General features: G+C 36.4%; 1 protein-coding gene across 2 annotated transcripts in view; it reads right to left on the bottom strand.

The window, feature by feature from the left end:
* Window positions 1-13,763, bottom strand: part of PIEZO2 (piezo type mechanosensitive ion channel component 2) — a 285,437-nt gene that overhangs the window by 222,626 nt on the left and 49,048 nt on the right. For both annotated transcript variants that reach the window (XM_085052533.1, XM_085052532.1), the window contains exon 2: window positions 11,705-11,800. In XM_085052533.1, coding sequence (XP_084908659.1) covers window positions 11,705-11,800 — 96 coding nt within the window. The remainder of the gene's footprint in view (window positions 1-11,704; window positions 11,801-13,763) is intronic.

Raw genomic sequence — 13,763 nt, 5'->3', positions numbered from 1 at the left:
TTCCCTGTGACTGCAACTCTAGAGAGCTTGGGTACATTTCAGACAATGGAGATAGCAGGAGGAAAGGATGTTCTTCTTCCACCTACCCATTCCCAATGATTTCAAAACTTATCTTGTCAACTGTGCCTCTGTTGGTGCCCAGTGCTGCAAAAATCAGGGAAATTAGGAGAAGCACCTTCCAGTTGGATGATAGATAGATGATAAGGTGCCCCAGAGGCACTAAGAACCAGCATAATTCCTACAGTTGGACTTGATGACCTTAAATGTGTGTTCAAACCTAAATGATTACATGTTAAGAGCCGCTCCACATTCCTGCCTTCAGGAAGGAGTTCCAAATCCAGCATTCTGTCTTTGCCCATAAAGGTGTGGTAAATCCTCAGGCTGAGTGGAATACCACATCTAGACAAACTACATAGATATTTGTTTAGACACACATAAAGATGCCAGGGCACTAAATGATTTCTCAGAACAATCAGAAATACAACTGGTGAACTGTCCAGACTTTGCTATCTAGTTCTCTTTTAACTCTTAAATCCTTTGTAAAAAAAGCAGTTCATAAACAGTGTCTATGTGTCACACCCTCCTAGTTTCTTGTTCATCCACTTAGCAAGGGCAGTTCTGTGCTCATGAAAGTAACAACACGATGGGAGCACAGATCACTCTACTAGGTGACAATGAAAAAAGACCTATTTAGTTAAATCATACAAGTAACAAGGAGAAAGGAAGGTAGATGACTTCAAGAGAAGGAAAGAAAAATACAAGGCTGGATTATATTTATAGTGGAGATTGACTCTCAGGCTCACAATGACATGAAACTACACTGCTGATCTGCAAAGAATTAACACCAATCTAGATTTCTACTCGAGGCTTTCCAAATTCCTGAGGATTCAGACTCTGGATTGAAATCCATTGTAGACACAGGAGCATCCACAGGAAGTCAGGCTTAGCTATGAAATCTGATAAAAGAGGCCCAATATCTACCAAATACTGTACTCTAAAGGCAGTATTATTTTCTGTCATAATAAGCTCCTGTCAAAAGATGTACATACTTTTCCATGAATGAAGATGAAATTCAGAGTAAAAGAAAATAAAATCCATGCTTAGCAGTCAACTTGAGGAACAAATCTCTTGCTGACGAGAACCAATTTGAAATAAAATAAGGTAGAATGAGAAGAGAAAACACAGAAGAAAAATAAATTATGAATGAACTTAAAAGAAATAGTGTCCACATCAGTGGACAAATTTCTGGTACTCCCAGAGAGTAATTGATAGCAAAAAGCTGGTGCCGAGACACCGCAATGAGAAGTCAAGCTAATGCCATCATCTGCCTTGCTGTCTAATACTCTCCAAGGCTCACTTCTTAATGCTTCTTCAGACATAATCTGTGTGGTAGATTCAGGATATGACTCACTGTAGCGTGACTGCCTTCAAACAAGGTGGCAGAAGTGGAGTGGATGGGAACAGTGGTACTGCTTTTAAAAATTGCAGTGATGTTACTGGAATTCCTCTCACCTACAGGTCAGTCGTAATAATAAAAACACATACCTAATAGTTTACTGGCTTTTTGTACTCCTCCTTTATGAAAGCATGATAAAACATGGTTGTTTAACATGCAGGAGTACTGGAGATGAGATTAGGGAGGCCAAAATTTTGTATTCTTCCTACTCTTATTTTCCAAACCCAAGCATAGTCCTCTAAGACAACTTACAGTTCTTCTGACTGTAGAACTCTTAAAAACAGTTCTGATGACCACAGTAATGCTCCATAATTTTCCAGCATTGTCCATCTCCTTAACCAAACCACCAGACAGTTTCAAGCCAGCAACTGTTAATTTAGCCTAGTGTAAAATAACCCAATAACCCTCCCTAAATTACTGGACACATGAACAGAAAACCTCTACAAACCATCTGACTCATTCCTTTTATATACAGGTTTTCTGGAGACATTGAGCAAATTATTTGGGTAATGTCAGTTTAGAGGCATCAGTTGGGTTATTCTACTTCCCACCATCACAGGATATATTCTGGTTCATAAAAGCATCCTATTCCACTTTGAAATTAGATGGGTCGTTAGGCTCACTATGTTCATTAAAGCCTGAAACCTAGAAAACAATCTATGTTCCACCATGATCACACAGTTTCTAGATGGTGTGCCAGCATACTCATTTAACCCAAAAAGTCCTTCTTCTCCTCAAATCCAAGTCCAAAACAATGGATTTGCAGACTGAAAAAGAAGGAAATCTATTTTAAGATATATGATGTGTGTTGTTTCTTTCTTGCTTGTGTTCATTAGCATCTTTCTTTATTTGAGTCACCACACAGTCCTTCTCAGGACTCCATCTGAACTGACCATCCCAAAGTATTATCTAGGTTGCTCAGCACAACCCCATTTTAGAACAGACATTTTCATTTAATCTCTTTTTTTCCAGTAGCATCATGATATTTATTTATTGTTCTCTTACGAATATATTCCACAATCTGAAAAAATACAAGTTCACAGGAGTTCACACCCAAGATCCTTTCCCCATTTTTTCTGTATTTGAGATAATATTTTCATTCTTCAGTTTAGGGTATCACACTTGGGTTAAGGAGGGAGATTATGCATTCTCTAAAACTTTAACATTTAAACTCCTTGGGTCTTACTTCTTACCCACATGCAGTAGTTTTTCCAACCTCCTTCCTGGGAGGTGCTTTAGCCTTTGTCTCTGTGTTTAATAGTATTGCCCTGATTCAAAACTGAAGCACACAGTCCTGTCTAAAATTTGGGGCATACCCAGATGATATTTCATTCCTATTTCATCCCTATTGTGAGCCATGCTTTTTCTTATTTCATACTCATATGGATAAACACATTTTTATTCCTTGTTTCAGTTTCCTTGGCAGAGTTTAACTCAGCTTGACTTCTGGCAAATTCTATTTCATCTGAGCACTTCTGACCTCTAAGACTATTCCCTTTTTACTCATTCCTTTCAAACTCTGTTTATTCTTAATGTTGTTTATGGGAGTTGTTAGTCAGCAACTTACGTCTGGAGTTCACCTCTAAAAGCCACCCATGCTTGAGATGGGAGTTCAAGAAAGACTGTTGCATTTTTTACTAGAAAATGTCACCACATCCAAATGCTTAAGCTCTTCAGTCACTATCTAGTTTCCCTAAACTTATGCTGCACTTCAGGTTAAGAAAACCTTAAAGATTATTTTCTGTTAATTTTGGATCATAACAATGGTGATGACTAACTCTCTCTGACGTCCGTAGTCCCTCCAAACTTAATTTTAAAATAACACTGACTCTTCACAAGTCAGTAATTGTTTAAGAAGTGGTTTGCACTAGAGAAATACTTGGCTGTATGGTTATTAGGATCATTCATCCTCTAATTTATAGTAGACCATAACAATTGCATGTTGATTTTCTCCTCTAGTATTATCTGAATCCAGCCAAGATCTTATCAACCTCTTACCGTCTTCCTGAAATGTAATTTTGACTTCTAAATGACTCTACTGTAAATGCAGATTCAAAAATTTTCCTCCAATTTTTCTACAATCTACTTACTGATTGACAGAGCTAAAAAGCTACACCACTGTAATCTTTTTCAATTCCCTTTTATCTCTGTATCACACAGCTTTTCACAGAGCTCAATCAAAATGTCTCAGAATCATCACAATGAAACTTTGCTGCGACAAGGGCTGGTCCTTTCCTGCTGCAGGGAAAACAGGGTGGGATAAGGGTCCTGGCTTGGATGGAAGCTCATGCTTCCTGCTGTGTGTAATGCACATCAAATTACAAAATTATGACAATGAACCAAAAATTAAAAAAAAAAAAATAAATTAAAAAAAAACAAAACCAAACCAACTCATTAAAACCAACAAAAAGAAGTGAAAGACTTCTCTAATCATTTACATACAAAACACACTAAAAAGAAAAGGCAATCTAACTCAGAGAAATTCATGCTTCAGGAAAAAGAGGAGAGAACAAATTCTTGAAGTTTGGCTGCCCTGGCTTACCCAGCACCACCCTCTTTCCATAAAAATCTGTGGCCTGACTTATCAAAATTAGGATTGCAGAACTACATGATGCACATTCAGTCATATTCTACAGTCTAAGATGCTGCTATTTTTATATGATTTTGTAAAATGCATTTTCATAATTTCATTATTTAACTCAATTTAAAAACATGACGCAAGGTCATTTTAAAATCCTTTCACAACCACAGTAAGCCTACATCAGATCCCAAATTTGAGAATATGAGCACATTCTACTTCACAGCTAGTTTCTAAACCACACTTCTTGCACTTGTCTCACCCAAACTCATGGCGGAAAATTTATATTTACACTTTAGTGGTGTTAAATAGGAGGACTGCTAGCTCAGAGCAAACTCCCCTAATCTACTATATTGTTTCTGAATTACACACCCATTTCTGCAGTTTCACCTTCCAAATACAATAATAAAACTTTTGTTTTGCGCATACTTCCTGGAAAGGAAGAAAATCCATTAATTTTCAATTATTTTAAAAAATAAGATTACAAAGGACACCTAGAAAAGTAACCTTCACAAGCTTTATAAAGTTAAATCGATGCTATTTAGGTGTTGCATGTAGCTTAAAGAGTTGGGGGGAACAAAACCAGGAACATTTTCAAAATTACTGCCAAGAACAAAAATTCCTTATCTGCACCTCTAAATTACTTCTCCACGTAATTAATTTGAATTTACCTATACTTAAGAGTAGAATGGAAGCTTTGTCTTGGCTCTAGTTCTTTAGTCACTGCTAGAGTTAAACTAAATAATGCTAATTAAACTATGGCATGTTCAGTCTAAAGCTGGGTATCACCAGGGCAGAGGATAGGCTTGGGATTGACTTGAAATGTTAAAATAAGTAAAAAAATCACTTCCAGATCAACCAAAATTGACTTTTTTTTCCCCTAAAACAAATGGTATTCAGTACATAAGGAGAAATATTGCTTAAAAAAAATTAATAGTACAAAATAGAACACAGCTATTTAAGTGCTCATTTCTGCAATGAAAACCCTTTGTGATAGTGTCAGTCTTCCTTAATATGTCTTAAAATCTTCCTTTTCTCATATAATTTAGGATTTCCACCACTACCCAAAAAACCCCACACCAGTCTAATTCCAAACACCTTATTTCAAAACCCTGTGAAGAACTTTTTCCCCTGTACCAAGACCCACTACATTTCTTTACATTTGAATCTTTCCAAAGACCTGTGTCATTGATAGCCACACAAAAGAAAGTCCATATCAATTACTTAACTGCAAGTTAAAAAAACTTTCTAGCTATTTTCTCCTCCTGACTTCTGCATTCTTGTCCCAGTTCTGTTAGCTTTGCTTTGCTTGCAAATCTTCCATCAACATGCTGCTGAGTTTCTGCCATACCTGGATCCAAAAACGTTGCCAGCACTCATATAAAACATGATAATGAAAATGGGTGACACATTGTCTAATCAACCACTTACTGTGAATCCTTGCTTACAGTCTATTCTGTGAAAGCCCAAAAGTGAAGTGGCTCAGGCCCTGGAGTTCCCATTCTCAGAGAGGAATATCCCATTTGGGAACAGCATAACAAGGCAGTGAGAAAGTCATGGGGTTTTATCATCATACACAACAACTTAATACAGATCCGAGATTCTTGTACCCAACACTGTCCATCCAATGCTTCTTGCAAGTTCACACTCTCTTAGTTAAAGGGGGGTCTAATTATTTTCCTAAGAAAATTAATTGGTCCCAAATACTGAGAAAGCCCACAGTATCAGTAACAGAAATGTTCACTGGCTCTTAAGATGCAAGAGCATTTCTGAAGGTGGTTATTGTACAGGTATCACTTCATTTTCACTCTTACATTGCTAAAACTTCCATGAGCAAGTACTTCTTGTTGGATTTGGCCTCCTGATTATAAGAAACACACTCCACCGTTCACCCCCAAGAGAATACCTTATAATGTTGGGAGTGGAGAAACCTAGCTGAGATGCAGAGTTTTGAGCCAAAGGATGTTTTTGTAGCAACCTGGCATGTCTCCATAAGAAAACATGTGCCCAGACCAGCAGAAATCCCATTTGTCATTGCTGATAAGCATTTTCTAGGTTATAAATATATCTTCACACTGATGCTTTGGGCTAGTACAAAGAATCTCAGTAGTTTCAAAGACATTCCAAAGAGTTCTCCCACCCCCTTTAATCAGCATTTTTATTATTGCCCAGAGTACTTTCTATTAATTGCTTAAGGATAACAGATATTAAATCATTTTACAAGAAAGGAACAAATAATCTTTGTGGTTACACAGGAAAAATGCAGGTGAAACCCTTCTCAAAAGCACATAAAAATATAGTAAATCTACCAAATAATAGGTTGAAACACAAGTTGTACTACCCAAAACCATGAAGATTTTTCATTGAAATATGTTTTAAACATGTTTGAAAACATATCCATTCTCAGTGCACCCATTTCATACATTTTAATTTATAATGAGATAAGAATACGACTGTGTCTAGGATCTCTCAACGTCCAATGTCCATTCTGGCAGACATGACTGAAAACTGTTTTGAAGGATGCAAATGCAGTGTACAGCTTATCAACACTATTAGAAACAAGGAAACAGGTACAGGTTCTGCCTCTTGTAGGGGTGAACAGGATTTCAATCATACACCTCAGATGCACAAAATGCATCTTTATTTTTGCTGCTCTGTCAGATGGTGAAACCAAGTGGGCTGTTATCTTCTATTTGAAGTAGTCTAACTATGATGCCCCCAAAATAATATACTAATAGTGGGTGAAATGGGCATTATGAGAAAATGAGTCATGAATTCCAACTGCTTGAACTAAAAATATCTCCTTAGACTGAAGCAGTAAAAGACTTCTAAGCTTATGATGCACATTTGACTGAATTTCTATTCAAAGCAGACAACAAAAACCATGCAAACAAGTATTTCCAAAATCAAAATCTGTATTTCCAACCTAGCAACTCATTCTGTGTGCATATAATTTAAGAACAAATGTTTAAAAGCCCCAAATTAGCTACATGATTTGTGTTTTCCATCAAATCCTATCAATAGAATTGCTGTGCTAGAAAATTACTAGAGGTGACTTAATTGGAAAAAATCAAAAAGTTTAAGGATATTTTTCACAGCTTTGAAACAGAGAAAGACATGTAAGATTGCAAGCATCAATAATTCATAATATCAGACATGAAAGACTACTCCAACACAATTGTTAGTGTGTACATTAGGATAAGTTATATTTTTTTAGTGTTTCATTCTTTGTTGATACAGCTTTAAGTATGACATTTGCCACCACTAGAACATGGTTTTAACAGGGCTAATGAGATAGGGGAATTCTGTTAAACTCTTCAAGTTGGTTTGTTTGGCTTGGGTTTTTAAAGTTATTTTCAGGTACTTTCTGCACACACACCTAGGGCAGCAACTCATTCTGTAGCAGGATTCAGGAAATTTTGATAAGCTAGAGCTGAAGCTCTGCCAGAGCAGGTGGATCAGTAATATAAAAAGTACTCTTTTCTCTTTTACTAAAACCCATTCAACTGTGATTCTTTTCAGTGCAAGAGTTTACAATTAAGGGGTTAACCATCTTTTTCTCTTTCATGAATAACATAATATTCAATTAAGCTCCTTATTTTGTTCAGAATTATTAATACCTTGTGGTGTACATGAGGTCTACAATTATGCTTCCAATTTAAGATATTTGGACTCACTGGAGGCTTAGATGGTCAATTCTAAGCACTATCATTAGGACCCAACTTCTATTCAGTAAATATAGAGGTTTACCCAGTTCGAGTATCTAAATCATGTCTCAAGTCAGATGCTTAAAGTTGGTGTGAAACTCAAGCAAATGAGTGCAGATGAGTGTAAAAAGATTTCTGGTAAAACAGATGCATTATAGAATTGATGAGTGCACACAGGAGCATTGTTCTCTTATGAAATTCAAAATAATGGTTGTATAATTTTTTCCCATATTCAGTTGGATCAATACTCTCCTGAAAACCCTTCAGCTATACTTGGTGATCCAAATTTGTTGCTGCAACCATTCTGCATCCTACAATTCTGTGTAGATTATTGCAAATCACAAACCCTTCAATATCTGCAAAACAAATTCCTCTGTTGCCTTTCTTTACCATGGTTTCAGCCAAACTCAGAATACTCAATTAATAATTTTTTGCATTATAGTTCATTATTTTATCAATCTATGCATTTAAAACATCATTTTTACTGATCAGAGTGCTGTGCCAAGCTCATTTTTCCAAAAGAGATACAAGTTTTGTCGTCCTGAGAAGTATCTTAATTCAGAAGCAAACCCATTCTTTTTGCCATTAACATAAGCAGATGGAGCAAAACTTAGTTGGTACGTGAAATTACCTGATTCCCTCCCTCTTTTTTTTTTATTTCCATCATGACTGTCTACCAAGTCTTATTAATCAGAAATCATGAAATTAAACAAAGGAAAAATCAAACCTGTCTAAATATTAACTCACATCTGTTACAGGAAAAAAAAAAGAAGCCACATAAAACATTATTTGGTATTGTTAAATGGGCCATTGACTCAGGACAGGACAAATCTATGTTGTCATGTTTTATTATTTCTATAAAAACATCATGTACAAGCCTTTATTAGGGGTGAGAACATAACTGCAGTAGACATTAGACATAAAGGATAAAATATCACTAATATAAACAATCTCACAATCAAAGACATTAGAAACTAGGCTACTGCACAATTTATGGTCTATGTCATCTCTGGAGAACTAGGTAACAAATCAGTTCCTGGTTTTAGAGATAATTCATATAGAAAAATTGCTTATAAAATCACATGGCTTCACAACATGTGCAAAGTAAATGCCTCAAAAACAGTGCCCATTAGCAATCCTTGAAAAATTGGTCAAGTTTTAAGTTACTCCTGTAGACAGGGAATGTTATTTGCAATTAATATTTTTTACACAGTTCATGCAGAGTAGCATATTTTGCTGTTCAATCAGCTTTGTGATATCTGATTTCAAGGATTATATGTCATAAACAGAGCTGAACAGAAGAGTTAACCAAAAACATTTTCAGGTGCACAGGAATGTATTTTCCCTTATTCAGCCAGCTTCATGGACAATTTAGTGGTATTTCTAAAAACAACACATTCAGCTAAATCTTAAATAACTCAGTGAATAAATTCTGACTGAAGGATTTGTCTCCTACACTTCAAAAGAAGTTGGAATTTCACCTGTCAGTATCTTAAAACTAGTATGTGGAACATAGGCAGAGACACAGAGAGTGCCTTATATCTTCATGTTTAAGGATTAATATTACTTTGTCTTGGTAATTAACCTTTTAAAGAAGATTAAATATTTAAGGGGGCAAAAAGGAAAAGAAATTGCTCATTAAGCTTTAAGCACCATATGAACTATTTAAATGAGTATAATAGTTTTTCAAACATTTTAAGTTTCTGTGAAAATTTAAATTAATCCAGACTGACATCACCCCTTCCAGATTAATTTCTAATTCTATATCCTGTAAAATCCTTAATGTTGGTGAAGTTTCATAAATTCAGTAATTGTAAAGTGCAATGTGCCTAACTGGGAAAACAGATGAAAGTGCAATAGATAAGAACGATGGTCAGAGATTTTGACTAAAGAGTTGAGCAAGTCAGGAGATGACAAGGAAAGAAAAATTTAGTGGAAGACCAGAAAGTTCAAAAGAATAAAAAACTTAATCAAAATAAGCAGGATTTCAGGGGAAAAAGGTATTATTTGAGTGATAAAAATTAAAGGGAAAAAAATGCAAGTAAATTATGTAAACTCACATTGGGTTTGGTTTTTGATTTTTTTATTTTTAGTAAAGTTTATTTATTTTTTTACTCTGATTTACTGGTGCTTTGGCTGGTTTTACCTAAAATATTTAAAGATTTCCCCTTTCTTTTCTATCCTCTGGACATAAAAAAATATATACCTCAACACTTTTAGAAAACTACACCCACACAATTTAGAAAGGTGACAGGGACAGAAGGCAAAAAGGGTACATTCAGAAATACTGAATTTTTGAAATAAGTTAATTCAGACAAACACATCACAGCATGACATTGAGGAGAAGTGCAATGCAATATGATACATAATATGGGGAAACTATCCAATGTCCTAAGAAAGCATTTTCCTCCAAGGAGAGATCGCTGCCATCAGTGATGCAAACTAGATGACTTAATAAAGTCACACAGGAATTAGTCTTAATCAAATAGACTATTTTAGACTCTAAAAGAAGAGAATTTGTATGTTTCTCCACTGTCACTCTTGGCATCTAGAAAATGTCTCTGTTTATCCTGTCAATCACTTCTGGTGGCACACACAGAAAGGGCAGTACAAGTAAAACACACAAAACTAATAGGGAAATTGCATATTTAAGGGAACTCTAACTCACAGCTGAACATTTACTGATGTTCCATGCTTACACCATCCTTGTAATATTCCCATGTAAAAATGACTGGCAGTCTCACCAAGAGTGGAATTTCCCACTTTTTATGCTTGCTTTCTTTATTTCTCAGGCCTGTTTTTCCTGGTTCCACTGGATACTTACACAGACAACAGAAACTAAGCCCACCTGATTGGTATGGATCCCTACCAAAAGACAGGAACCCAAGCTCTTCACCTGGAAGAGCTGGGATTGTTCAGCTTGGAGAAGAGAGGGGTCCAGGGAGACCTCATTGCAGCCTTACAGTACTTCAAGGGATCTTATAATAAGGAGAGATCATAAAAAGGAGGGATTGGGACTTTTTATGCAGGCAGATGGTGACAGGACAACAGGCTTTTAAATGGTTTTCAACTGAAACAGGGCAGGTTTGGTTTAGATGTTAGGAAGAAATTATTTATTCAGAAGGTGGTGAAACACTGGAACAGGGTGTCCAGAGAAGATGTGGATGCTCCATTCCTGGAAGTGTTCACAGCCTGGAAGTGTTGGAGGGGACCTTAATGATCATCTGGTTCCTTGGGCAAGGATGCCACTCACTAGATGAGGCTGCTCAGGACCCCATCCAACCCTGACTATTCTATGATTCTATACCAATCTAAGCTTTATAATTAAAAATATATAAACAATTGTGCAAGCGTATACAGAACCCCTTTCAGGAGTATTACATTCTTGCAGTAGACAAGAGAGAACATCACACATCTGTATGTGAAACATAAATGCTTGAATGCCTGATGTAGTTATTTGTCATCCATAACAGTAAACCCTTTGAGTTATTTTTACTAAGGCAATGGTATAATGCCAGGGTGACAGTTGTTTAAATAAGTACCTAAAATACAGCTGATTGAAAAATCTGACACCAAATTTAATTTCCTTAATTAACTGCAAATCAAGACCTGGGGCACAGTCTATGACAGCATGGCTTTGGAAGGGTTCTGAGAGCTCATTTTTCACCCCCACCATGTCGGTACTCCAGAGGAAATAATGTCATTAAAAGGAATGCACAGCAGCACTATCAGCCAGCCCTGATGCACTTTGAGGCAAGAATAGTGTGATGGTTGGAAGTCCTTCAGCACCAAATTCAGCATATTGTGCAACTACAGTGTCAGGGAATATAAAGTATGTATTACAAGTTAGATCACTTAGTGAAGCAGAAATACTCAAGTGTTCACCTGCTCCAACTATAACAAAGCTTTTACATGTACTCTGTCCACCTCAGATTCTGAAGAATGAAGCAATGAACTTCTTACCTTGCATCGTTGTTTTTGTGGGTTCTGAAAACAGAGGAATGAGCAGGAGGTAGATGAGGTAGACAAAGGAAAGCCCATTGTAACGGAAAGCACAGGCTGCAATGAGAGAAAAGAGAAACAACATGGTTTTTAATCAGCCTGACAAAATCAAATTAAATGGTACAAAGCATTTCCCATTTGAGTTTACTATTTATTTTGCTTACTTTTCACCACTTACTTAAACCATTTTTACACAATATTCAAGTTTATGTTTAAAATAAATCTTAGAATCACAGATTAGGTCAGGTAGGAAGGAACCACAGTGGGTCATCTGGCCCAACCTCTCTGCTCAAGCAGGGTCATCCCAGAGCACATTCCACAGGATTGCATGCAGATGGTTCTTGAGTATCTTAGTCCTGCCACAAACATATATTCCAAAAGAAAAGAAGTTTCTCCATACACCATTGTCCAAAATTTCATGAAGGCTACATTGGGAATGAGCTAACAAGTTACACATTAATGGGTCCTCAACCTCATCACATTTGTCCACTTTAATTATAAATACAAAACGGCAAAGTTTCTCTATTAGCAAATCAATACAATGGCTACAGTTTTTGTTCCCCAAACTAGCCCATGTTTAGAATAACTGATTGGATTTCCTTAACAGCCTTGATAACAAACTGTGGATGTACACTCCACATCTGCAACTTCACCAAGAAATGTGTGGAATTTATGGGTGCCTGGCAGGAAGGAAGGATAAGAAGTATCCATATTCTCTTTTTTTTAAGCCATCAGCCTTAAAAAAAATCTGTCAGGTACTAAAAATTCCACCAAATCTCAATATAGTGTTTTTCTGAGTGAAATCCAGAATTTTTAAAAGCAGCTTTTCATTTTTCTGTAAAAATTGCTCCTGTCACTTATTAAATTTTCCTTATAGCCACCGCCTTTAAAGGCCACCTGAAGACTTACACCAACATGGATAACTATAAAAAACCTGCAAGGTAAAGTAAATAGGACCTATCCCACTGGGAACCCTGCAAGCAATTATCAGAGCTCTAAAGTCAATGTACTTGAGAAGAGGGAGTCTGCCCTGCTATTATGCACCTACTCTCAGGGTGCTCTACAGAGGAGCACAGGATGTACAATGGCCATTAGTGGCCTTCTTGGAAAGAATGGCAAAGAGGACACTCCTGATATCAGGACAAATCCATAAATCATCTTTTTTTTTTTTCCAATTGGGGTTTTTTTGTTGTTTTTGGGGGTTTTTTTGCAATTTTTATTTGAGGTAAGAACAAGTTCTTTGGCATTCATAGGAAGAGGTATGATAGTGGTTTTAAGGCTGTTCTACAGCCTGAAGGCTTTTCCATTTCAGTAGGAAGGACCAAAGTTCTCAGCCATTCTGGTAACAGAATGACACTATCAGCAGATAATACTATTATCCAGTTATTTCAAGGATTGTAAGAATCACATTTTAACTGCGTTAATACAGCTTACATATTTTCAGTGCAATATTATGCACATTTTCTTCTTTCTTAAGGACTGAGCTTGCTGCAGTTCTTGCAGAGCACCTAGCACTCAGTTTCTCAGTGCAAAGACAGAAAACAAGCAAATGTGTGCTTTGGATGTCCTCCTTCATTAGCTGGAAGTCACTGAATGTCTTACTAACAAGTCTATGTCAAATATTTAGAGTCTCTATTTATATCAAAGCATCCTCCAGCAAACTAGTAACCTTGGCTAGACATTGCCTGGAAAACCTGTATTTATTTAAGAAGTTTCAAGAGCACTAGCAACACGTTTCTCAGAGTTATGAATTAAACCCCCAAAACCCAGCTGCAACATTTTCACTATTCCCTACTGCAACCATTCCAATATTTTCATTTTGTGTTTATCTCCATTCATCTAGTACATTTTTCTGGAGAGATGAGTGCCTTATCAAGCTAACATGCAAGAGTAAATGACTGGATATAATTTTAACAAAATAAAAGATTACAAAACATCAGCTGCACTGCTTTCACATATTTGCACAGCTCTACATCATTATTTGTTAAACATTCCTCAATTCTGACACTCAAAGCTATCT

Source organism: Lichenostomus cassidix, chromosome 2, assembly GCF_008360975.1.
Source record: "Lichenostomus cassidix isolate B80296 chromosome 2, HeHo_3.0, whole genome shotgun sequence".
Taxonomy (NCBI): domain Eukaryota; kingdom Metazoa; phylum Chordata; class Aves; order Passeriformes; family Meliphagidae; genus Lichenostomus; species Lichenostomus cassidix.
Note: the sequence above shows the minus strand (reverse complement) of the source record. Positions and strands in the feature narration are given on the sequence as shown.